Source organism: Nesoenas mayeri (assembly GCF_963082525.1).
Source record: "Nesoenas mayeri genome assembly, chromosome: 4".
Lineage (NCBI taxonomy): Eukaryota > Metazoa > Chordata > Aves > Columbiformes > Columbidae > Nesoenas > Nesoenas mayeri.
The window spans coordinates 20,834,116-20,858,786 of record NC_137540.1 but is presented as its reverse complement, the minus strand read 5'-3'; the positions used below and the strand labels follow the sequence as shown (position 1 = coordinate 20,858,786).

At 41.8% G+C, this 24,671-nt stretch overlaps 1 protein-coding gene across 2 annotated transcripts; it reads right to left on the bottom strand.

Annotated features, from left to right (window-relative positions):
• On the bottom strand, positions 1 to 24,448 carry SMAD1 (SMAD family member 1; the record flags this gene model as incomplete). Of its 2 annotated transcripts, XM_080343584.1 has the most annotated exons (6): positions 1 to 187; positions 2,031 to 2,287; positions 4,296 to 4,517; positions 8,802 to 8,918; positions 10,934 to 11,191; positions 24,049 to 24,448. In XM_080343584.1, 6 exons carry the CDS (start codon positions 24,446 to 24,448, stop codon positions 44 to 46), a joined length of 1,398 nt encoding a protein of 465 aa, XP_080199710.1. In that variant the 3' UTR covers positions 1 to 43. The 2 variants fall into 2 exon arrangements, with proteins under 2 accessions (XP_080199710.1, XP_080199711.1); XM_080343585.1 differs by lacking the exon at positions 4,296 to 4,517.
• Positions 24,449 to 24,671: the final 223 nt, after the last annotated feature.

Genomic DNA, 24,671 nt, shown 5'->3' with positions numbered 1-24,671 from the left:
TGCAAGGCTCAATTGTTTCCAAAATGCAGGAGCTTGGGACCTTTTAAGACACTGAAGAAATAGGATTATGAGGAGAGCCCATCTGAGTAAGTACTTTATCCAGCCACTGAAGGGGACCATGAAGATGTATCTCTATCCAGCACGGAGTGCTCGTTACATCTTGGCGATGATATTCAGCTCCCCATCCCTGGAAACAGAATCATGAGTGGGAAAAGAAAGAAAAAACAACAAAAAAAATCACTTTATTTTATAACATCAATTAAGTGAGAAGCATACTTCAATCATCTTAGCAAAATAATCCAGCTTTCAACAGTGCTTATCAGCAGGGTAATGACACCCTTGATGCACCAACTATTAGCACATTTAAACAAACAAATCTGAAGTAAGACAAAATAATTTGGAGGAAGCATCATTTTGAGATCTCCTGGAACAGAAGTCTTTAAATCCTCAAAGACATAACTTGTGGAAGTGCTAAATTTCCCCATACCTCACTATCAGCTGCATGATGTCACAGTAAAGCCTCTGAAAGGGGGGATAATAAAGTCTTCTCTGCCAAGACCAAAAATAGAATAAACTGGGCAAAATGCTGCCAAACAGATCAGCAAATTTAAAAAAATGAGCTCACAGACTGACATTATGGAAGTGAGGGTGAGGCATCTGTCTGACAAGAACCAAAGCATCATTTGCAGGACGGGTACAATAAACCGAGCAGTAAATGAGAACCATTCCTCTTTGGAGAAAGAGGCCACGGTCATCCCCCAGCAGGCTGCTTCTCAAATTAAGACAAGATTGCCTTTGTTTGAGCCCGTACCCAATTCAGTTACAGTAACTACCAAAGATATAAGCAGACATTTAAATGGCATTCAAAATCCTTTTGTACATGAGCCACTTCTGGGTAGGTTTTGGAGACAAGACTAAGGCAGCTGCAGGTACAGTTTGCTCTGGTCTATATTAACCCCTAATGAAGGGATTGCCCAGCTCCCAGTACAGGTGGCAGCAGCTCCAAACACTATGTAGTACAACATCCAATATGCAAGAGGTCCCATGCAACCCCTCAGACAACACTGCTGTACAACTCTATAGGATGCAGAGCTATAAACAACCTATTCCATTTTAGGAACCCCTGTCCTAACACATCTAGGAGTTTCTATCTTTCTATAAAAAAGAGCACTTCAGCATGTTACCATCTTCATTGGACTGCTTTCATATATGTGACCAGCCCTTTTATACCAGTACATATGTTGATACTCATAGCCACGTCACAAATCTTGACCTAGCGTGCACCCCTAAAATAGAAAGGTATGTCTATCATTCCAAATGATTACCGCAGTTCCTAATTTGGGAGCTGCTGGTCAAGACAGATTTAGAGGGTCGTGCTATCTACACTCTCACAGCCACTATAATGACTTCCACTGCAGCCCCAGCTCACCTTTCCAAAAATGCCATCAGGAACAGAAACATGAAGTTCAGCTGGGCCTCTTACAGAGCAGGAGATGGGATGGACCATAACAATGGGCAAAAAAAAAGGGCAAAAGCTGATGCTACGTAATGAATTGGTGGCTTTTTCACTTTTAGGTCAAGTAATTCACAACTCAATTCTTGTCAAAACTTGCTTGTACTGTATCTTGCCCATTATACAAGTAATTATGCAAATAATTATAGATACAAACACACAATCTATACACAGATTATATACAAGAATTGAACTGAAACACTAAATTTACAAGAGGCAATTCAATCAAATTAGACTCGTTAATAGACATGACGGAAATGCTTCGCAAGTGACTAGAAACTTATGTGAAGAAACACCTTCTGCAAGTCACCTCACGTTTTCAAAGTATGTGCATCAGTTGAATTTTTCTCCACAAAGGCAACTTTGTTTCATTAAGATCTGTTTTACACTTACTGAACACTATTTCCTAAATTCAACAGCTATTTATAGGTCAAGAGAGGGAGACAATGGACGATTCAAAATCATCATATTAAAAAGGAATTGCTTACAAAATAATCTCAAGCAAATTTTCACATACCTTTACAAAACTCATCCGGAGAGTACACATCTTAGTAAGCTCATACACTGTCTCAAATCCATGGTTCACTGACTGAGCCAAAAGCTGAGCAAACTCTTGATTATTGAAAATCTTCAAACTGCAGCCACTGGGTATTTTGCAGACTGTGGTGGGATGGAACCCATGATGGTAGTTGCAGTTCCGACTTTGCACAAAAATACTGCTGTCGCTAAGACATTCCGCATACACTTCCCCACCAACATAATAGAGATGAACACCTGTGAGGAGAAGGTTGACAAAGACATTAGATGAATTCATACTGTGTATCTGTTGTTCATGCTCTGTCTCCAGAGAGATGTTTCTGCTTAAAGAGATAAACACTAATTGCATGCCAGACCATCATGTGTCTGTTTTCATACTTGATTTTTACTTTTTGGTTTCATCAGCAGGTGATTTGAAAGGAAGGTGTGCATGTTTGTATACAGAAGGGAAACTGGTAATTGTCGCAAATTCAACAACAATAAACTAGCAAGCACTGCAGTAATTTAGATGCAGTACATTGGACGGCTTGACCATCTGAACTTTCTTCTCATTATATTTATGTAAAACAATAACTGGGAACAGAAGAGTAGAGAGCAGAAACCTACTGCATGAGTTGTAGATACTAAAGCAGCCCGAAGCTGGATTCTCTGGAAAAGTCCTGAATGCTATTTTGGGTAGCATGAGTCTTTCAGTTTGCTTTAATTCCAGAGAGCTGGAAAAAGAAAATGGCCTTTATATTCCTCAGATGTATCTATCAAATGAGAATACACACAAATTTTTACAGTCCTTTCCCCTTCTACTGCCTGCTCCCTCACCTGCCACTGATGGCAGCAAGCCCCAAAAGAGTGAACCTTTGTGGAGATTTTCTACCAGTAGAATTCAATTCCAAAGGCTTTGAGAAAGCAAGAAAATTTGCCATTTGTGTTTAAAAATTGATTAGTTTCTGTTTAATACTAACACTTCCCCACAATATCATGAGCCAGAGAAGTGAACACACAGAATCTAAAAACTAAACTGAAGTTCAGTCAGAAAGCTTTCACCGTGCCCAGTCACGTAGGATTTTGGTGCTGACTATGTATGTACCTGTGTGGGCACACATATACCCCACATGGTGTGCAAAACCATTTATGACTACACCTCCAACTTTGGGGTTTACCCCTCCTTCCTCAACGGCTAATAGTTCTACATCAACACAAACTGCACACAGTTATTAAAGACCATCCTTGTCTCTCTCACTCTGTTTTGGTACACACGCAGTTAAGTGCTTCGGCAGAAGTCTGCTTGCAGCTGGGTTCCTTTTAACAGGAAAATGAATGAGGCGTTAAATAAATATCCTGATACTTGGTAAGATGGATGGGGAGGAAAAGAAGGAAGAAGTATTAGGACTTGAGTGGCACAGCACAGGTGTTGTGTACTGCTGAGAGCTGCACATAGAGAAAAGCTCTCCAGAAGGCTCAAACTTGAAGGCCTGACAGTTCTCTTCTGTTTTGATTCTTTCCTCCTTTAAGGAGGAGGAAGATACTTCATTAATTGACACTTACTTACAACATACACCCCACATGCTTGGGCATGCTGAACCCTCAACTGTGACAGAAAATTTAGAATTCACTAATAACGTGAACACCTAAAAAATGTGTCTGGCAGGAATGTCCCGCTGCAGGGAGCAATGTCAGTTTTTCCTGCCATCTGCATTACAGGCAAGTTCTCAGAAAAAGTCAGACATAAAACAGAAGCTTTTCTCTATTGCAGGACATTGTCACACCCATAGACAAGAAGCACAAATTTCCCACTGAAAGGATCACCAGCCTGTGAAAAATAGATTTGAAAAAGTGTTTTGGCATGTTCCCTCTCTAAATACATGTTAGGATAGCTAATTTATGTTGGAACTAAGGCTAGCTAAAAATTAGGTGCAAAGACTATGATTTGGATTTCCATATACATCAATAATCAGGATAAATCAAGACATTTGATTAGACAAATTGCCTTAACCTCTCATTCTAATTAAGATTATGATAGCCTTCAGCAATTAAAAACTGATTAAGGGTAAAAGCTTCCTGTAATTATGCACCAGGTAAAAACAATAATTTGCTTACAAGACCTGGCCAGAAAATTATATATTTACCAATACAAGCACTTATCCTGTGTACTTGGGATGACCAGTCTGCTCTCGAGGCAAGTGGCCCAGGTTGTCACATCTAGGGGAAACTCCCCCACAAAAAACAGATGCAAAGATCCTGAACTCACCTTTGCCAATATGCCGCCTGGTGTTCTCAATGGTGGAGTTCCGGTTCACGTTCGAGAGTAGCCCTAGGCAAAACCTGTTCTTGTTGTTTGAAGGATCCGTGAAGCCATCCACCAGGATGCTGGTGGAAGAAGCGTGGAACGCCTCCCCGACGCGGTTGTTCAGCTCGTAGTAGACAATGGAGCACCAGTGCTTTGGCTCTTCATAAGCAACTGCCTGAACATCTGTAAAGCAACAGTGGGAACGTTACAATCGGCACCAGAACAGAGGCTTCGCGTGTAAAGACTGAGGTACTAGAGACAGTGCAGAGGAGGTGACAAAGCTGGTGAGAGGCCTGCAGCACAAGTCTGATGAGGAGCGGTTGAGGGAACTGGGACTGTTCAGCCTGGAGAAGAGGAGGCTGAGGGGAGACCTTATCACTGTCTACAACTACCTGAAAGGAGGTTGTAGCATGGAGGATGTTGGTCTCTTCTCCCAAGCAGCAAGTGATAGGACAAGAGAAAATGGCCTCAAGTTGTGCCAGGGGACGTTTAGATTGGATATTAGGAAAAAAATATTCACAGAAAGAGTTGTCAGACATTGGAACAGGCTGCCCAGGGAAGTAGAGGAGTCACCATCCCTGGAGGTGTTTTAAAAGGTGTACAGATGAGGTTCTTAAGGACATGGTCGAGTCCTAGAGTTAGGTCAGGTTATGGTTGGACTCTTATGACCCTGAGAGTCTCTTCCAAACAAAATGATTCTGTGATTCATAAACCTGCACATTTTGGCTGAAGATCACTGGAAGATGAGCCGCAAAAGCAACTGCAGTTAAACGATGGCTCTTCTGTCTCCAGTTATTTTTCAACTTTTCACAGCCGTAGACATAGGACAGAATAATTTCACCTCAACTTCACTTGCACAAGACTCACAAGAGACACAAGTTTAAGACTAGATATCCACAGAGAAGTGCAGGAAGCCCCCCGGCACACACCAAGCAGCACCCCAGTATCCCTGCCCCATGTTCTACACCACACTATGGCATGGGCCCTGACAGCAGGGAAACACTGCAGTTACACAGCTCAGCCTTCCTTCCAATTTAACCAATGAACTTCTACTTCAGTTCACTTTACCCAGCAACCAAACTACAAGTCACCTCTGTGCTGACTGCAAAGTTGTGTAGTGACAGGGAAAAACAACATCACTCAGTCACACAAGAGACCATTTATAACTTTGGGTACCAAGAAGCACAGCAAGGTAACTTAAATATACAGTCAACACATCAATCTTTCAGCATTCACAGCATCCACTGATCTTTCTCCTGGGCTTTGTGGGGGAAGAGCAGGAGACTTCAAAAACTAAGAGAAGGTGACACTTGTCTGCAGAACATACATGAGGCGCATCTTCAGTGTGAATATACTGCTTGGGATCGGAGGCTGAACAAAGGGATGACATGCAGGACCCTAAGAATTATACTGGACTGAAGAGCAGATAAGGAGGAAGATATTATTTAAATGAGAGCGTTTTATTTATCAAGTACTACCAAATGCAAAATCTGAAACTGTTCATCACTAACAGAATTACATGTTGAGTAATAGCAAAGATTTCTCAGAACATGGTTTTCCAGACTCTGGTAACAAGCAGCTTCTCTGCAGCAGCTCCTGACTGGAGCTGGGAATTGTGCAGAACGTCAACAGGCAATTCCTGGTTGAACACTTCTACCCATCAAGCTCTAGAAACACACAGAAGTTCTGCCGTAACACTTGTGACTCTACGCGGGGCACAGTTTTTCCAGATGACGCCAGAGGTCTTCACCAAAGAGAGTTTCCCAGTGGGTGTTCAACAACCGTACAGGCTTCTTCAGATGTCTCCACCCCGTGTGTATTCTTTCAAGTTCCAAATACAGCTACAAATTTTTAAACTGCCTGCAAATAAAAGGAGGCTAGCAAAGGGATGTGGTTGCTTCATGGGGTTTCTTTTAAATGAAGGAGGCTCTTTCACTGCTAAGCCTAGCACAGTTAGACCTGCTGCTAAGATACCAGCTTTGCAGATTTAAGCTCCAACTACAGGCCAAAGTGCTACAATGAAAATCACACTGATATTACAGGAAAACTTGTTTCTCTGGCCAGAGGTTTCCTTCTCCCAGCCCCAAATCTTTACTGAAATCAGCCAACTAAGACCAGTGTTCATATTTACCTTTTTTCACAGATCATATTCCTATGAGTTTTCTGACATGTGCAAAATGAAAAATGAAAAGTTCCCCGCTGACCAGCAGCACATAGCAGATACAAAGGGTGGCAAATAATGAAAAGCAGGATAAAAAAATCCTTTTTCACTGGGGAAAACATCCAAACATGTCTACTGCTGACCGATAACTTGCTTTAAACACTGGTAAAAAGGAGCTGATCTTTCCTCATACCCTAGCATGTTCTATCCTTTCATGTCACTGTAAAAAAAAAAAATTAAAAAAAAAATATATATATACACACACACATATATATATATAAAAATAAAAATCAGTCATTAATTATTACTAAGAGGTTACTACATTTTACATTCCCATGAAGATGCCAGCAATTATCAAAGCTGCAGCTTTGCCCCAGTTCTCAAAGTCAGGAAGAAATCTTGCCAGCTGGCCATTCTTACAGAATGAATCATATCTCCCTCGCACAGATCTCATACGAACTTCCTTACATTTGCTTTAAGTCATGCAGAGCAGGTGCGTTTAGTCTCTCTATTCCCAGCATGGGCCAACAATGGAAATTACCCAACTTCATTGACAGGATGCAGCTTGTTAAACCAAATCTCTTAAGACTAACAAATCACCGTGAAGAACACGCTCCTAAAAAGTTCACAAAAATGCCGCAGTAAGTTCACAGTAAAAACACTTATTTTACAACCTGCAGCAGATTTTTTTTTTTAGTACACTTACTGCATAAATATATGAATTACAAACACATGAAGGCACACAGAACTGTTTGTTTTTTAAATGAAGGGACAGAGATGAAAATCCATTGTACTAAACCACTAGGAAGGAAAAATACTAATAGACACAATTTTTATTTTTAAAAGATTGACTATTAAAAAGCAAGAAAAAATATGTAAGACATTTTATCAACTGTCACGTAACAGAAGAATTCTACAGTACTCATGTATTTTGTGAGAGGGACAAACAGGCAAAGATCTGCAGCTAGGCATGAACATTAATAAATGTACTTTGGGCCAGTAAGGACCATACACACACAATGAGTGTATTGGATCAGCGAAAAGTGGAAATGCCACAGATGGCGCTTATCGCATGCAAAACTCATTCCACGTAGATAGTAAATAGCACACAGGCTATCCAAATTGTTCTAAGAGGGCAAATATACTTCCTGAAACCAGACATTAAGCTTAGCAACAAAACAAGTACAAACCCCAAACAATGGTTAAATTGTTCATATGCTTGTGATCTTGATAATCACTGTGGCACAGCATCCAGCTTGCTGCTCTTTCTTGGCAAGAGCCACAACTGTGTAAGCTGATGTGCTCTCTAAAGGGGCTATTTCTCACAATGTGATGAATGCACTAAATCCTTTACTCAGCAGTCACGGCTGGCTGCAAAGACTTGAAAAAGCAATGTGTAAAAAGATGTCTCTGTCACAGGACATAAAGCAATGGGTTGTTGGTTTTTTTTTAAATACAGATTTTTAAAGTCTGTAGCAATTCCACAGCTCTGGCAGACAGATCTGAATTCTGAACCAAATACTATCGCTGCACGACTCAAAGATGAAATGAACATGGGGAGAGAGGGCGGGACAACACAAAATACAAAAAAACCCCAAATGCCCTTATCACCAGGAGAAGAGTAAACTATCAAAAACTGAGCATACTCTCTAAAAGCTGAATCTTAGAATTCAGGAGAAAAAACATAATGACAAAAGATAGTTTTATGAAATGTACCATCTCAGAGGAAAAAAATACAGATATTCCAGCTGCCTGTGTAAAATGTCTCTGCGCATTTACATAACTGACAGTATTAGCATCCGTCCTCCAACCAAGCCTGTCATCCACCATTCAGTAGCCTTTATATAACGTTAACCGCACAGTTCCAATAAATCAATGTAAACATAAATGAGAAAGAGTTCCTCTCCATGCACACGTGTAATTTCAGCATCACATGCAGCAATGTGCAGTTTCATAGGAATTCTCTCTGTTCAGTGATTAGAGGAAGTTCCAGATACAAAACATTAAATGACTTTGGTTGTGAGTAAAAAAGTAAAAAACCCCATATATTTTACATTTTAAGAGAGTCATGTGACAGCTTCTTGTCATAAATAAATATTTACATTTATATTTTTTTATCTCCAGATTTACTGTTTCGTCCTTTACAACAACAGAAAAAAATTACACAGCTGTTTTTTTTTTTCTTTTCTGCAGCTAAAAATCTCCATAAACAACATACATCCAATATTAAAACTCAATTAATAAAAGCCAGTTCTGAAAGTTCTTTACTCTTAAGAAGTGAAGCAGAAGAAGGAAGTGTTTTTTACCTCCTCTGTGTATGTCAGGGGGAATGGTGGGTGCCATCATGTTGGTATCCATCGGCTGGGAGGTATCGTGTGTCATCGGATCTTCTGGAGGCAGGTATGCAGGAGGGGGTGTATCAGCTAAATATAGAAAAGGCAGAGATACACGAGTCCTTTCCTCTCTTCAAAGTATATATACATACCCAACATAAACAGTTTTAGCCTGGAAATGCTACCAGCCTGACTAAGCTACTAACGTCCACCCACCAGAAATCTGAGAAAGCAATCACAGATCTCGAATCAGGAAAGCAAAGAATTACTGTGCATATTAAGCACAACTGCAATAAAACCAAGGCACTTCCCTCACCATCAAGCCACAAAAACGCTCAGCGACGCTTATAGCCCATTTTTTTTGCAGGCTTGAAGTGCCATATGGACACTAAAGGCACAAAGAGTTCTCGGGACCAAGCCAGAAGTAAATATTGGACATGGTAAATGGGGACAGGAGCTGGAGCCGAAAACTTTTGGTTCAAATTTTGCTGTTTCCAACATGATTCTATCAGTACACAAACATCCCGGATATATTCAGGACTTTATTATTGCCCTTGTGAAGTACATTGCTAATTCCCGTACTTAGATACCTCAGTTGTGGGCGAGAGCAGCAGAGAAAGACAGAGACGACAAGAGGACTGCATTAAAAGCTTAACAGCCTGCGCAGGAGGTTAAGTCTCATACTTTGCTAAGCCTTAAATGTTAGTCTGTGTGCAAACATGATGTTAGTGATGCACAGATAACAAAACAAAATTGTAAACCCACAGGCAACAAATTAGCCAATATCTAGAAAGTTTTCAAGATCTCCAGATAACTGCCTTACTCCTTTTTTTTTTTTTTTGTATTTTCCAAAAGTCAGCCTCCTTCCCCATTAGTGACACACAGACAACTGTCCAGGGCTAAGCATCAAGGATATCAGTATCCTGACCTCTCTGCTAATTCAATTTCTTCACTGCAGCTGCTGACTTGTCTTTACAGGCATGCAGACAGAACAGACCCCTCAAAGATCAAGTGAACTTGCACAAGGCAGTGTGCAGGAAGACCTCGTCAGAGAAGCTTTTATCTCTGTTGGAACAGCCCCAACCACACTGACAATATTTAAATGAAAAAACAACCAAAAAACCTACCTAACCCAACCCAACAAACAAAAACACAACTAAAAAAATGCCACACCACTGAAGGAAAGGCAGCTGGTTTTGTGGCAACTTCTCACATTTTTTTAGAAAAGCCAATACAAACTTTCTTTCCTCTGCAAATGCAGCAGTCTTCACTTGCAAGAGAAAAATTTTCAAGAGAAACAACCATCAGCAGCAGCAATCTGTGGATGTTAATTCCATGTAACAGGAAATACATTCTCACAAGGCTGCCACACTGTTTACACACACCATCCCACTCAGCCCCTGAAGAAAACATGCAAACAGAACATCAGTGAGCATTTGGATGGAGTCCTTCTAGCATTTAGATCAAGAAATCTGCCAGACTGTTTCTGTGGTATATTTATCCACCTGTCTGTACAGACTAAAAAAAAAAACCCCAAACAAGACAGCGTCACAGAATTTTCTACAGACAGTAGTCAACAAAGAAATGCTGTTACTTCTTGGACTTTAGGAAGCAAAACGGCCTTAGGATTTCTTTTCAGGGCCTTAAGGAACTATTTTTCTGTTGAAATATGTTTGTTTCTTGAAATGACATCATTATGTGAAGAAATTTTATCAAGTAGCAGTAGCATGATCCCCTTGAGAAACATCCTTCTGCAGAAGTAAAGCCTTGTGTTGAATTTGTGATGATCTCTTTCCTAAGCAAGGATGATCTGTAGCATTACACTTCTCACGCATCAACCATTATGCTTTGTGGGCTAAACCGCTGAACCAGTCCCTAAACCATTTTGAATCCCTCCCTCCACCCCAGGAGAGTTTTACACTAATGTTTTCAACTGTGTTTGAAAGCGGCAAAATATTAAACCCCTCAATTTTGTTACTAGACAAAGCAATTACACAGGCTTTATGACCTTACGTCTCTCAGCTCGCTACTGAACACGTGTTGGCGGATAATTTGGTATTGATAAGCAAACAAATTGTGATATGTCGAACAGAAGTTGAGCCTACCTGGCATCTGGAAAGGACTTCCCGGGTCTGAGCTGGCGGGAGAATGCGGGTAGGTGCTGCTGCTGCTTCCAGGCGAGTTTGGGTAGCTGCTGTTGGGGGAGTGGGGGAACGGGTGACTATTGGGTTGCTGAAAAGAGTCCGGGAAAGTTGCGTTGTGCGGCATGTGGGGCTCGTTCTGTCCCAGGTTGCGGAACTGGGCCAACAGGCTGTGCTGAGGGTTGTATTCGCTGTGCCTGGGAACCAGCACCGGAGGAAGGACTGGAAAGGGACAAAGAGGGAAAAAGCCACAGCGTTAGAGACTCAGTTCTGAAGGACCAGACTACACAGGGGAAAAAACAAATCAAAAAAACCATATTCTTCCTCCTCTAGGGCAAATTCACATCTGTCTTACAAACAAGGCAGTCAAATCTCAGAGTGCATGCCTAAGCAAGAACTCTTCTCCTTGTCTCTGCTTACTGCATAGCCTGAATTCACAGCCCTCGTGGTAGCTATCTGGTTTGCCAGATGGAAGCTTGTTTTCACAGGGTGGGGGAAGAAGAGCCAAGAACAAACCACAATTCTGCATTTTAGTTTTATTTGCACAAAGAAATGCTGGGAAGTAGGTGCATTACAATGCTGACATACAGTTCATTTTGCTACACTTGTGATCCTGCTAATCACAAGCAACCCAAAACCTTGCTAATAAGGACAGTTGTTATTTTTTTTTCTCTGAAGATAGTACTAATACTACACAAGTCTTGAACTCAACCTGGTCCTAACAGCTGTAATTTTATTTTTATCCTGGACTATGTTCTTACAAGGTAGTATTAAAACTGTTACTAACTCTTCAAGCCAATTTACAAAATGTGCAACGTAGTTCAAATAAAAACAAATGAGCAGCAATTGAGCTCCAACCATATGCTACTATGGGATCAGAGAAACACACATCAGAATCTACCAGTCTCACTACACTCCCAAGGCTGCCTCACCAGGGGGAAAAAGAAGGTCTCTTTTTAACTGGGGATATGAATGTTATAGTAAACATAGTAAGATACAAGAATTAACTGTTTTTTTTCCAGGGCCTCTGTTTCTATCTTTTACTAAAATCCAAGGTACTCAAAGGATTAAAAGCTACTTATGTTATAGATCGACATTTCTGTGTGATGGGGTGAAGAGGTGAGGCAAGAGCAGGGAGAGAGAGATCCATACACAAAGAAGTGGAAGGGAAATAAAGTGATTCCCCTCTACATCTGGCCCCCTCCAGCACCTCTATTTCCCAGCTCCATGGCCAAGCATGACTGGAGGAACCCCCCTGGAGACAGCCTGCACCCTGGGAGGGTGCAAAAAGCACAAAGAATGGTGTTAGCAAGCCAGGCTATCATCCCCTCTCCCCAAGACTCCTGCCCTGTCCCTAAAATCTGGTGAGCACACAGGATAGAAACAGAAGTGTGTACACATGACAATGCTATCTAGACTTAACTCTATCACTCAGATTAAGAAAGGTGTTTTGGACACAGCTGCTTCACCAAAAGGCCGAATCACAAACTAATTGCAAAAAAATAAAAAAACCCCCACATATTATTGCCAAGACAAACAGGTTCTTCCAAGACACTGAGGCACCTTCACTCTCCCAGCACTTGGCTTCTACAGAAGCATTTAGATACATACGTGGGCATCCTGGAGCCTGAGAGTGCAAGGACACCGCTCAACGCATAGACCAGGCCTGAGGTCTAGGTCCATGTTTAAAATGGATACAAAAGGATGCCACACACAAAACTCACTCCCTATTCCTAGAACAAGCCACAGATTTACTGGGTGGGGTGGGAAAAGAAAGCAGGTCTCCTCTCTCTCTTTTTTGGTATACGAATAAGAGATAAAAATTAAGCCATGAGATTTTTTGCCTGCTATTGACATGAATGCACAAAAAGTTTAATCCAGAAAGCTTCTTTGAACACACACTAAAAAAAAAATCCCTTCACTACTGAAATTAAGGCTGCCCCTTAGTAAGAAATAGGTTTGAAAGACTTAATCTGATGTCTTAGTTTCTTAGAGAAGCCTCACCGTGATTCCAACAGATCTCAAATATTGGAGACAGGTGTCACTCCTAAGTAGATTTGTTTGGATGTGAAAATTTTAACTGACTGAACTTCACAAGTAACATACAAATTTCCTAGTTAAGGCATTTTCTGAAATAAAACACATCCACCTGCCATTCTGAGGAAGTTCTCTGTTGCAAAACAACCCAGGAGAAGCTTTATTTCCCTCATCTGTGCAAACTGTCCCTTGCCTCTAATACAACTATTCTACCAAGTCACTGGAAAAAGCCATTAAAAGTTACTCAACATTCAGGTGGACATCACAAATCCCCTCACTCACAACACTGAAAATGTCAAACCAAATCTCTTTGATTATTAGCATCCCGCAAAAATAAGCTTGCTCTGTTAAACCTTGCAGCTCTTTTGAGGTCAAGCAATATCTAACTGTCATAGTCAACATCTGCTGGGACAATAAATTACCACTGAAAAAAGTAACAATGAGATAATGTGTTAAAAAGTATTTTCCCTTTCCTGTCTTTATGACTCTTCCTTACTTTTCTGAGTACTAAAAACACAGCTTTCCTATCTCTTCCTTTCCTACGGACGAAGGTCAAACCATTAACTCTTCTGAAGTTAATTTGTGCAGAAAGTACATCACTTACCTTTCCCATCCTCTACCTCACATTAAACAATGACACACATGACACCACAGGAAGCTACACAATTTATAGCATTTTAAAATAGCAGAACAGGATGTCTTCTGTATGTTTTCTGTAATTAAAATAAAGTAGTGCCAGATTTTTCCCAAGGTATGTGTATATATATATCTGCATGCTTGCTCCCGTTGGGCAGAACTGGTGGAGTTTAGAAGGCCTCAATATAAGAACACATATCCTTTTCCATATCCAATTCCTCATGCAAATCTATCCTTTTTGTCCAACTACTGCTTCACCTCAAATAATTAAATGCCAAATTCTTCAAAATACACATGGCAATGGGGGGGAAGGGGAAGGAGAATACAATGGGTACTGATACAGCACAAATAGTCTCACAAATATCATTGCAGAACTTACTTTGAGCACTGCCTGTAATTCACACAGACAACCTTCAATGAGGAGGAAAAGCCCCAAAAGCCACATTAGGTGACACAGTGTCTACAAAGCTCCAATTAGCCCAACTCCAAGACATCCTCTCACTGCCATAACCTGATCTTTCTGCAGTTCACGGGCTTTTTTGCAGGCTAGCTGCTCCCACCAGAGTCACAGAGGAGTCAATCTGAAGGCTGCTCACTCAGCAGTGAAGATGTGAGAAGCGACCAGACCCTTGTCAAGCATGGAAGGATGCCAGGCGTTCAAAACGGGAAGAGGGGGAGACACAGCCCTCCTGCTCCCCTTGCCCTGCGTACAGCACTGAGCCCCTGCTCCCATTGCAGACCTCAGCCATATGGAATAACAAATCACCGAGGCTGAGTACAGCAGGGGAGGAGGCTGATCTCAGTTGCAGCTGCCAGCCCCAGGAAGAGGTATAACCGAAGGGGAGAAAGCATGAGAGAGTTATTCTGTGCTAAGCCAGCACACCTGTTGCTAGAAAATAACCAAGGCACGCACATCTTTGTTGGGTGGATCTCTGCAGGATGCTGCTCTGACAGTTTGCAGACAGAATTTCCCCCTTCCTCTTTGCATTCCCCTCTGCTGAAGAAGGTATTAAAAAAAAAAAAATTATTAAAAAGTTATAATTGTTTTCATTCACTGGGGATGCATATATCCAAAGAAAATGTACTATTAAACACACTGTTTTCTTCTTAAAAAGCTACTGCAACAGATTGGAGAATTGAACCTCATTAAATGGTTAAAACCAGTTAATGGAAAGGAACCACAAGTCATCTGACAGCTTGATTTCTGTACTTTCCAAAAGACCAGATTAAAAGGTTTTATGGGCTAAACCATGGGTAAGTTTTGCTCCAGGGTTTTGGGTCAATGTGGACCTGGGGTTTAGAGCTAATACACAACTAGCAGCAGTAATGCTACTAGTAATGGCTGAAGAAGACGACAGACCACCTGGAAGCCAGACTGGGTATGTTTGGGGAACTGCGGCTAAGAAAAGATCCTCTATCTGTCAAGAAAGCCTGGGAACTGGGTAGCTTGTTTTTACCATGCAAATAATACCCAGAGTATGCCTGCACTGAACAAGTGGAGCTGTATTAAAGAAATTACATCTACAGGGCAATTTCACCCACAAGGCTATTTCATCTAAGAGCCAAGAATGCAAAAAAAATAGAGGACAGACCAAAGACAACTGGGCTGTTCAGATAATGTTTTAACTAACCACACCAAGAAAGAAATGCTTTTATGAAAATGCAACAGTGGCCTTTGAAGAAAACTACTGATCTCTACTCTTTGTATCTCCAGCATGTCATCCTGTTCAGGAAACTAACAGGTGTGCTGTCCTAGAGTAAATATTTTATTGATTTTTTTGCCTTGCTCTGTTTTCATGTTCTAGAGATAATTATTTTAGCAATCACAGAAAGTCTCCAATTTATTATTACAACCTTTTTTTTTTTTAGTTTCTCTATTAAAAAAATCCCTACCCTAATCCAAGCCAAAAGATCTGCTGTACTTTCAAAGTAGCATATTTTCTATGCAGATAGATTTCAGTTATCTTACACAAGCCCTATGACAGCTAGTTTCCCTCAAGGGCTCATTTTTTTCCCCTTCATATTTTACACACAGATTTCAGTAGGTATCTCTCTTTCCATGCCTGGAAACGGAAAGACCAAGTAATGAAATATAACAAAGGGTCACATATAAGAAAGCAGACTTCGATTATCTTTCCTTGCCAATGTAGATTTTACTTCTCCTCTGAGCTTTATAAAATAAAAATAAAAAAAAATATGAGCAACTGCTGCTGCACATTCAACCATTCTGCTCCTAAAAATCATGACCTGGCTGACGTATGTTCTGTAGAAGGGTTTGTACAGGCTTATACCACAACAGGGCCCTCAGCCCTAATGAAGACCTGCAGCACTATCATTAGCCAGTGCACTTTAATTTCCAAGCACTATATGGCTGTATTTTCATACGAATTTATGTAAAGCCACTTATGTTTTACTGGAAGAACAGAGCCATAGGCTGTGAAGGAGGGAAATCCTCACACATTTGTCTGTGCTATCTGGAAACAGGTAAGAAAGACTGGAGCAGGGGGAAGAACTTGCGGCTTGTACTCTACGCTCTAGACAGAGAACCCTGCAAATACAAGGTTGTAATAAAAAGTTAGAAAAACAAAACAACAACAGAAAACCCCAAACAAACATAGCGGTGGTGCTAAACTAACAAATTTGAACCTTCCTAAGGCTCCCGGCTGAATTTCACGGCGCTGAGGCCGGGGCAGCTGCAGTGGGCTGTGGTGTCCTGGGGAGCAGCCCAGTCCCACATGGAGCGCAGAGCAGGGACCTGAACGTGCTCGGCTTTGCTCGCTGTCTGCAGCATTAAAGAGTCGCTGAAGCGTGCCGGCTGCCAGGGCCTGCCAAGATCTTGCTTGTAAACAATAAAACACCAAGTGGAAGAGGTTTAATGTCATTAGGTTTTCTCACGTTGACTAAAACAAGACCTTGCAAAATTGAATATTCTTTGACCAGAGGACAAGTTCCCACATACAAAGACGCTTACATGGCTACACTTAGGATAGAGTTTCCCCATGATTAAAAAGAATAATAATAATAGTGTTGTGGCAAAAGCAACTCTCTGAGGATGTAGCTACTTTATGTTGTTCCAATACCACCTGGCTTGAGCAAGGCGGCGCTTCAGGCTGTGGTAGCATGGCTTTAGCTGCCTGTTTTCTCAAAAGCAGAAATGACAGTCTTTTAGACTTTTGCTACAAACCTGTTTGTTGTAATTGCAAGTGAAAAGGCTCAGTAACAGCTATTCAGCAGCCTCTTTTGGGTGACAGACAGACAAACATGCCAGACTTTCTATTCCAGGAGAAAGCTCAGAGCTGTCTTGTTTTCTCAACTCTTAATTTTATCCTGCAGTTTCAATAGACCCCACAGCTTGACTTGCCATTTTACATAGTTACAAATGAAGACTGTATCAAAAAAAACCAAACAATAAAGAGAGAAAAAAGAAAAAGAAGAAGGAAAAAAAAAAAAGGACAAACAAGTTGTTGGTTTCCTGACTTCACTTTTACATCAGATATCTCGTCTAAATGCATTTGGCAAGTAATATTAGTACGCTTCCTGCATTAAAATATTCAGCTCACATCAGATTTTTATTTGCAGATGCTCCGATAAGCTAACATTTTGATTAAACTGACATTCACCAATAATACTACAATAAGACAATATTAATTGTATGCACATTAGCAAAGGAGTTCTTGTAAGCAGATCTGGGCGAAGAAGCAGTCCTGACACAGGAGGAAGTTGGAGTGTGATAGTGCATATTAGCTCAGACATTTACACAGAGCAGAGAGTTCACATTACCTGTAGGAAAGCCACAGTCACCATCCTACTGAGTAGGTTAAAACTTGGAAGTCTTGTCTTTTATGTTAGAAGAAACATCCGAATCTAGTTAATTTTAAAGGAAAAAAAAAAAAGGAAACAAACATCCTTCTTGACAACTCATATCCCTTTACTGCAGCTTGTTTTTCTGACACACAGTGAGCTTACACAAGGAAAACCCTGCTGTGAGACCATTCCCTCCATTCTGCCTCCCTACTTCAATTCTTCTCCCCCTAGTTGGTTCTGGTGGGGAATTTTACAACCAAATTCCACAAAACTGAAATGAAGAAAGTCCTATACTGCTCGCCAAGCAAACTGACAGATGCTGGCTATTTTGGGGAACCACCCTATAATTGTGTCCACCTGTTGCAGCACACTATTTTTAAAGTCATACACCACAGCAGCGTTACACAGCAATACGGCAAAACTTCTCAGCAATGACACTCTGCTTCATTGCCCCCCACCTGCAGAGGTGCAGAAAGCCTGTTAAGGAAATGGAGCAGCAACAACAATTTTTCTAACCTGGTTCTACATGTTAATCCCAAAGGGACGCAGCAGTTTTCTGCTCCGTCACGTCCACTGGAGCAGCTTCCATTTCTCCTTAGCTCCTCCGCCCCTCTCCCCTTCCTTCCCCCAGACCTGGTGCTGTGGGAGTCGCACCAGCAGCTGCATCCCTGGGCTCCCCTTGGCCTGGACCATCAAAGCTTCTCCATCTGGCCGGAAACTGAGGCCAAGGTTCCCACACTGATCCCAGTTCTCCCAGGTGCTGAGGTGCAGGAGACATCAAGCAAGCCCCAGGACCCCAAAAAGCCCAGCCACGGCAAGCTCATGGGCCCAAAGAGACTGGCTGCTTACTCCCAGCTTTTCTCTGCTGGCTCCAAATTTGATCTAGACAGACTCAGGGACGACCCGCCAATTTGAGGGTCCCAGGAGGTGCATGTGAACCCGGTGGCTTGCCGAAAGCGAGGGCTTGCATCAGCAATTCGACAGACAAGCTGCCACAACAGGCTGCAGCAGGTTGGAAGCGCAGGGGGAGTACACAGTGACAGGTTTTCCTCTTCTCAATTTACCCTGTCTAGAAACAGTTTAGGAATATTACTCTTGCATCCAGTGATTCTAGTCTGGTTGGGTACAGAGGGATGAGACAAGTACGACTAACATACCAACTCATTTTTCTGTAAAGTACCTAGAAAGAGAGTGCACAAGCACGAGTGACCACAGGCACAACCATACAAATATGCATAACCAAACATCTGTGTGATTTCAAACGGCATTAGAAAGCTCCTTCAAACATGCTTTATTTTCCTTTCACCGAGGACCAGAGCTGCAGCACTGCACAACGGAGCATTCAAGGAGCATTTACTTCCAGGACCACATGAGTCCAGACCTGCCTTATCCAGGATTTCCATCATTTCAAGTTTCTTTCTGTACCTCTGGTGCCTGCAGTAGGTGTGCAGCCTTGCAGAGATTCACTTTGATCTCCTCTGCTGTTTGCTCTAAGACAAATATGAAAACAATAAGGTTAATTCACAGGCAAGGAGTTCATGCTGGGAGCAAAAACAGTACAACACAGCTATCGTTCTCCACAGAGCCTGGGGGCTGTCTATTCTTATGGCAAAAAGCAGCTGTACACTTAGGCAAAATGCTTCTTGCCAAAGACAAACTTGCTGAAGCAGACATCCACTTTGCATTCATGGTTACAATGCAAAGAAACGTCATGATCTTTAGGTTGAATTCAACCGTCAACAGGTTATTTGTCCCCATCACGAAAAAGCAACTGCTGTTCATCCCACAGTTTGGGTGCGACATGGGCACCATCAGCTTCGTAAGGTCCCTTGATGTAGAGCAGACTGCAGCCAGCTCTCCAGAGAAGAGAAGCCTGACAGTGGAAAAATCAACCAGCCCTTTTTATCTATGCTTTACTTGGTAACTGTGAAAACCCGAAGCAGTGTAGTTATCTCTGCCTCCAAGTGGTTGTGCTGATGGGCTGATCCACGCAACCAGAATATTTCAGATGACAGCTCGGCTGCTTCTGGACCGACCGGTTTTAGCATCCCCTGGCACTGCATGCTTCAAGCACAGTGGAGCATCTGTAAGCACCTCCAGAAATGAATATTGAAAAGTTAACAATTGCATTTCCCAAGGCAGGTTTAAGCTCACTCAGATCAATGAAAAGCAGGTTTCTCCCAAGCCTAAGCAGGCATCAACAGATTCTGGCCACTCTCAGGAGACTGGCACTCAGTTGTGGTGGGGGCATGGGTGTGTGTGTCTGTAACCATTTACACAAACACGTCACACTCTCAACCACTTACACACACAAAGCATAAAAGCAAAGTTAACTCATTCTTTTGCCTCCTTTGTAACATATTATAAACTCAAATCCTCTTTAACCTAGAAGGTTGATCAGCAAGGATGTTCAGTAGAGGCAAATGAACACAATTCTGCATCAGGTAGAACCAAGAGCTCTTTCACACATTCACTAGTACTTCAAGAAAATTAAATACTCAGGTTCTCCATCTTCCTTCCCTCCCTTTAGCTAAGGCAAAAGAACTGAACCTCCTCCCCTAATGACACACAAAAGGTGTGATTTAATATTATATTTTTAATAGCAGTGTCAGTTTAAGTGCCTCCTCATCCTCCCTGCTCCCTATACCATTCCTTTTGTTTTACCGTAAGAGAAGAAAGGATCCAAGCTTAAAAAATATATATATTTGTTTATTTATTTATTTTCTTCCTAAATTCTGGATAACATCTTTCACCTGATTCCATTTATACAGCTGAGGACAGAGGCTATATCTCTACAGAAGCCAAAGGAATAAAAGAAGCGGGGGAAGTATCTCAGGAGGGACTTCCACATGTCATTTCACACATTCTCCAGCAAAACCTGAGAGGTCATTTGCAGCGTTTTCAGAGACAGCTGAGGAACATCATGTTTGCTTTTTCTTCACAGCTTCTCCATACGCTCTACACCTGGTTATTTCTCAGGTCTTGATCATACTAAAGGATAGTCTCAAACCAGGTGCAAGCTTGATTTCCAGATATCTCTAACCTAAAAAAATAAAACTGAGGAGAAAAAGCAGATTTGGCAAAGTGAGCACACCAGTTCAGCTGAACATGCCAGTTTTTAAAAGGCATCAAATTCAGATCCTGCCCTTCTTAAGTAAAAGCTTTGCTTTGCCTTGCCAAGGGAGAAATTCAACAGCCATTAACTACCCTGCGTCAGAAATAATTCTGCACACAACAAACATATAAAACAGCAGCAGTGAGCTACTGCAACACATCTTGAGGAGATATTTTTTTCCTCGCAGTCAAGTACAAGGCCATATTCCCATCCTCAGCAACAGAACAGCTCCTACTTTCTCCTTTTGCTTCCCACCACCTCCACTCCTTCCCATGTGTCGTCCGTGGGGCTGCATTGGCACAGATGTTCCCACAGCTGCACAGCGAGCCCCGGCACCGCTTCGATCAGCCTGGAAGATAACACAGCAGGGGAGGGGGAAAGGGACTGTGATCTGGTTCAGCAGGAGGCCACGCAAACAGCTGTGCTGGAACAACACAGCAAGCAGGACCTGGCCAGAGGCCTCGCCACAGATCGTGTCCCACGGCCTGGGGAGCAGATACAAGGCTGATCAAGTGTCACACCGTCCTGTTTGAGACTGCTGATGGCTTTCTGCCTCCTCTCCTCTGCTAACAACTGGCTCCTATCTAGCCTGACTAACAGAAAAACCTGTTGTTTGGATGCACGTGTAGCTTTGTAGCTGGCAGATGCACCACAGCGTGCCAATTCTAACGTCTTCCAAGCTTCTGAAGCTAAACGGCAAGGATGGAATAAGGTATCAAAGTAGAAAATCCATGCATCCCTCTGGCACCATGACAACTGAGACACAACCATAACACTGATTTCCCAACATGGACCACTACCTGATTTCATGTATTTAGGATTTACCACTAATCTGCTCTTCAAAACTTACACAACACTCAAATAAACCACACAACAACCAGCAGAACATATATCTATAATCCCATGCACATACCGTATGCTTCAGCTCTCCAGCAACTGGATCTGCACAAAGCAGTTAAATACAGACTATGCTGGCAGGCAGAGCCAGAATTCCATAACCTACCTTGTGCATAAAACGCACATAGTACACAATCAGAGTTTCCAAATTTGTTTTGTCACGAGTAAGTACATTTGTAACACTTTTGGCTGCAATGATAGCCTTGGAAAGACAAATTTTGATATCTGCTCAAATCTGTAGTTGGAAACAGTGACTCATGCATGAATTCCCACTACCTATTAATCTTAAAACATAAGCACTTATGCAGCAATAATGGTGGTTTAATGTCCTGGCAAAAATGGGAAAAAATGGTTAGCAGAATTTGGGAGTGACTGTCAGGAAATGGAGATAAAGATGACGCTTGGAGGACAGTGAGAACAAGGAAGGGACAGGAAAAAAGAAGTCACAAGTTATGAAGCACACCTCTCCCAGCCAAACGGGAGTTCAGCTACCACCTGTTTCCAAAAGCCACGTTTTCCCACTCATCTCCACGCAATATCCCTCAAAACAACGGCAGGCTTGTGGCCGACTAAATATAAAACCTTCCTTTACATACCCAGCCAGAGACCTCAGTAAAACCACAGTGGGCTTCAGCTACGCTGTCACACCTTGGCAAGCTGTTGGAAATTCGAGAGGTGACTTTGGCATGTATATAATGTCGACCATGACTTCACAGAGCACCTCAGCACGAGGATATTCTCTGGACAAAAGGGTAGCATTTTATTTCTACCATCTCCAACTTGTTTAAATTAACTGTTTTGGGTTTTTTTTCCCCAGCAAAAATTCTGAAGGTATTTTTCTCTCATTAAAAAAAAAAATAAATAGTAATCCAGAATTCAAGGTTTACCATTAATAACTTTTTGCTCCCTTTCCCAAATATAAAATTCATAAGACGACTTAACACCCAAACCTCAGCTTTTGAACTATTTAAATTACTCAGCAGCACTCAGCTAAAACACACATTTTAGTTAGACATCTTTTAAGAGTTCTATTCTATTTTTATCGTGCATATCTCATTGAAGTGACATGACATTTACAAATACGTATTTTTTAATATGGTATAAACGGTCCAAATGAGAATGTTCTCAAACTCAGTAATTGTTTCCAAGATTAAAGCAAAATAAGTTAGAACATGTCATTTGATGTTACAATAACAGTAAGAGCTCGACTGTTGCTCAACCTGATGAAAACAGATGCCTTTCAGGAATCTTATTTGTCAGTATTTTGGAATACTGAATGCAAGCAACTAGCACAGACATATGCAGGCACCTAGCAGTACAAGGACATGACTGTTTATTTTACTATCCCACTTCAGCTTAACATAGAATTGTTAAGAAATTTAACTTTTTTTAATTTAAATTTTTAAAGAACTGTTTTTCCAGTGCAGTATTCCTTTATTGAAGCCCCTGCTGCATAAACATACACATTATGGGTATTACCTCTGCCATTCACATGACTTCCAAGTTAATACTAACACACCAAAGGGACATATTTATCATCTAGATACGTACTATGTGTTGCAGACCCAAGACAAACGCAATTTCCATCCACAGAAAAACAACCTTGCAACAGTCTAATTTCCACTGTAGTTTCTTAAGCTGCCCATGCCACTCTGCACAGGCAGCTTCACAGTTTATGAAATGCCTAACACAGATGGACTTCTGAGATTTAAACCAGGGAAGTCCGCCCACGCCTACAGTGCATTTCTGCAGATGTCCCTGTAAAACCTCACAAGTAACTGGAGATTAATGTAGATGTGTTCAAGCGCATTTCATCATAGTGCTTAGAAGCATCCCCCAATAATAAACCTGCACAAGTAAAATAAAGCAGAGATTTATAACAGAGAGGTCTGGCCTTTGAAGAGGAGACAGAGAGAATGGGTTGCACCCTAAATAACAAGTGGGAAAGTAGGTAACAGGTAAGCAAACTGCACTTAAAGAACAGCTGACAGTAAAACTTCACATACAACAAAACATTGCTATCAAAGCTTTAAACTGCGGGGATTATCTTCTGCTGTCTACTACCACAGTCTTTTGAAAAGGCCAAAATCGTGGGAGATCCTAAAGACAATATTATCTTCTGGGAGATGAAGAAACCAAAGTGATAAGAAGTGAAATAATAATTTTGAAATAAAAATAATACCACTACCACAGTATGTTAGAATGGTTTTCGTGAACAGACCACAGTAATATTTTAACATTAGCTTGCAATGTTTCAAATAGACTCACCAATCTGCACGATTGAGTAAAAAACAAATTAAGTGAGGGGTAGTGGCCACCAACAAAACCAGGTGGTATCAGGCCCAGTAGCCTGAGGCACACACTGAGACTATGCCTCTGTACAGTGATAAAACATTTACACAAGTGAAGTATTCACCCTGTGAAAGGGAGAACTGCTAATTAACGCTTACATCCAGATAAATTGCAGAGGAAGAATCTGACATGTGCAAACAGCCACTTTTGCTTATTTAAGCTGATGAATCACATGATTAATTGCCATACTTTGCATTGTTCAGATAAGGTGTGAAGGTACAAACAAGGAAGAACCTACCAGGACTCTCTACCCGCTTGTAGTGGTAGGGATTGATGCAAACCTCCTTCTGTTTGGAACCAAAGGGAAACTCGCAGCATTCCAGCGGTTTCAGTTCGTGATGGCTCTGCAAGTCTGGCCAGCGCCACACTCTGCAGTAAATTACGTGCGGTAGCCCTTTCCGGTGTGACACCTGGAGCCTGCCGTCCAAGGAACGAGGGATCGTGACACAGTTGCTGGGCTGACCAGGACAGCTCAGCGCTTTTTCTAGTTCCTCCATAGCACCTTTTTTCTTCTTCAGTTTTTTCACCAAAGCATCAACAGCTTTCTCTGCCCATTTCTCTTCTTCATCCCCCTGCTTCCATCCCAACAGCCTCTTCACTGCGGGGCTGGTGAAGGAGAATAAACTTGTCACATTCATGGTGACCCTGACACTGCGGTGATACCACAGAATCAAGCTGCAGAGACTGTCCTGTGCATCCACCAGCACCAGGGTACAGCAGATTGTGTCAGTAATCAAAAGCGGCCTGTCTCAAATAATTCTGGTCCTTTCTCCTTTTCAGTCCTCCAGTCCCAGGAAGGCAGCGCTGACATGTCCCTTCAATAGACACGACCTTCGCTTTATTCTAAACCCTTCTGGCTGA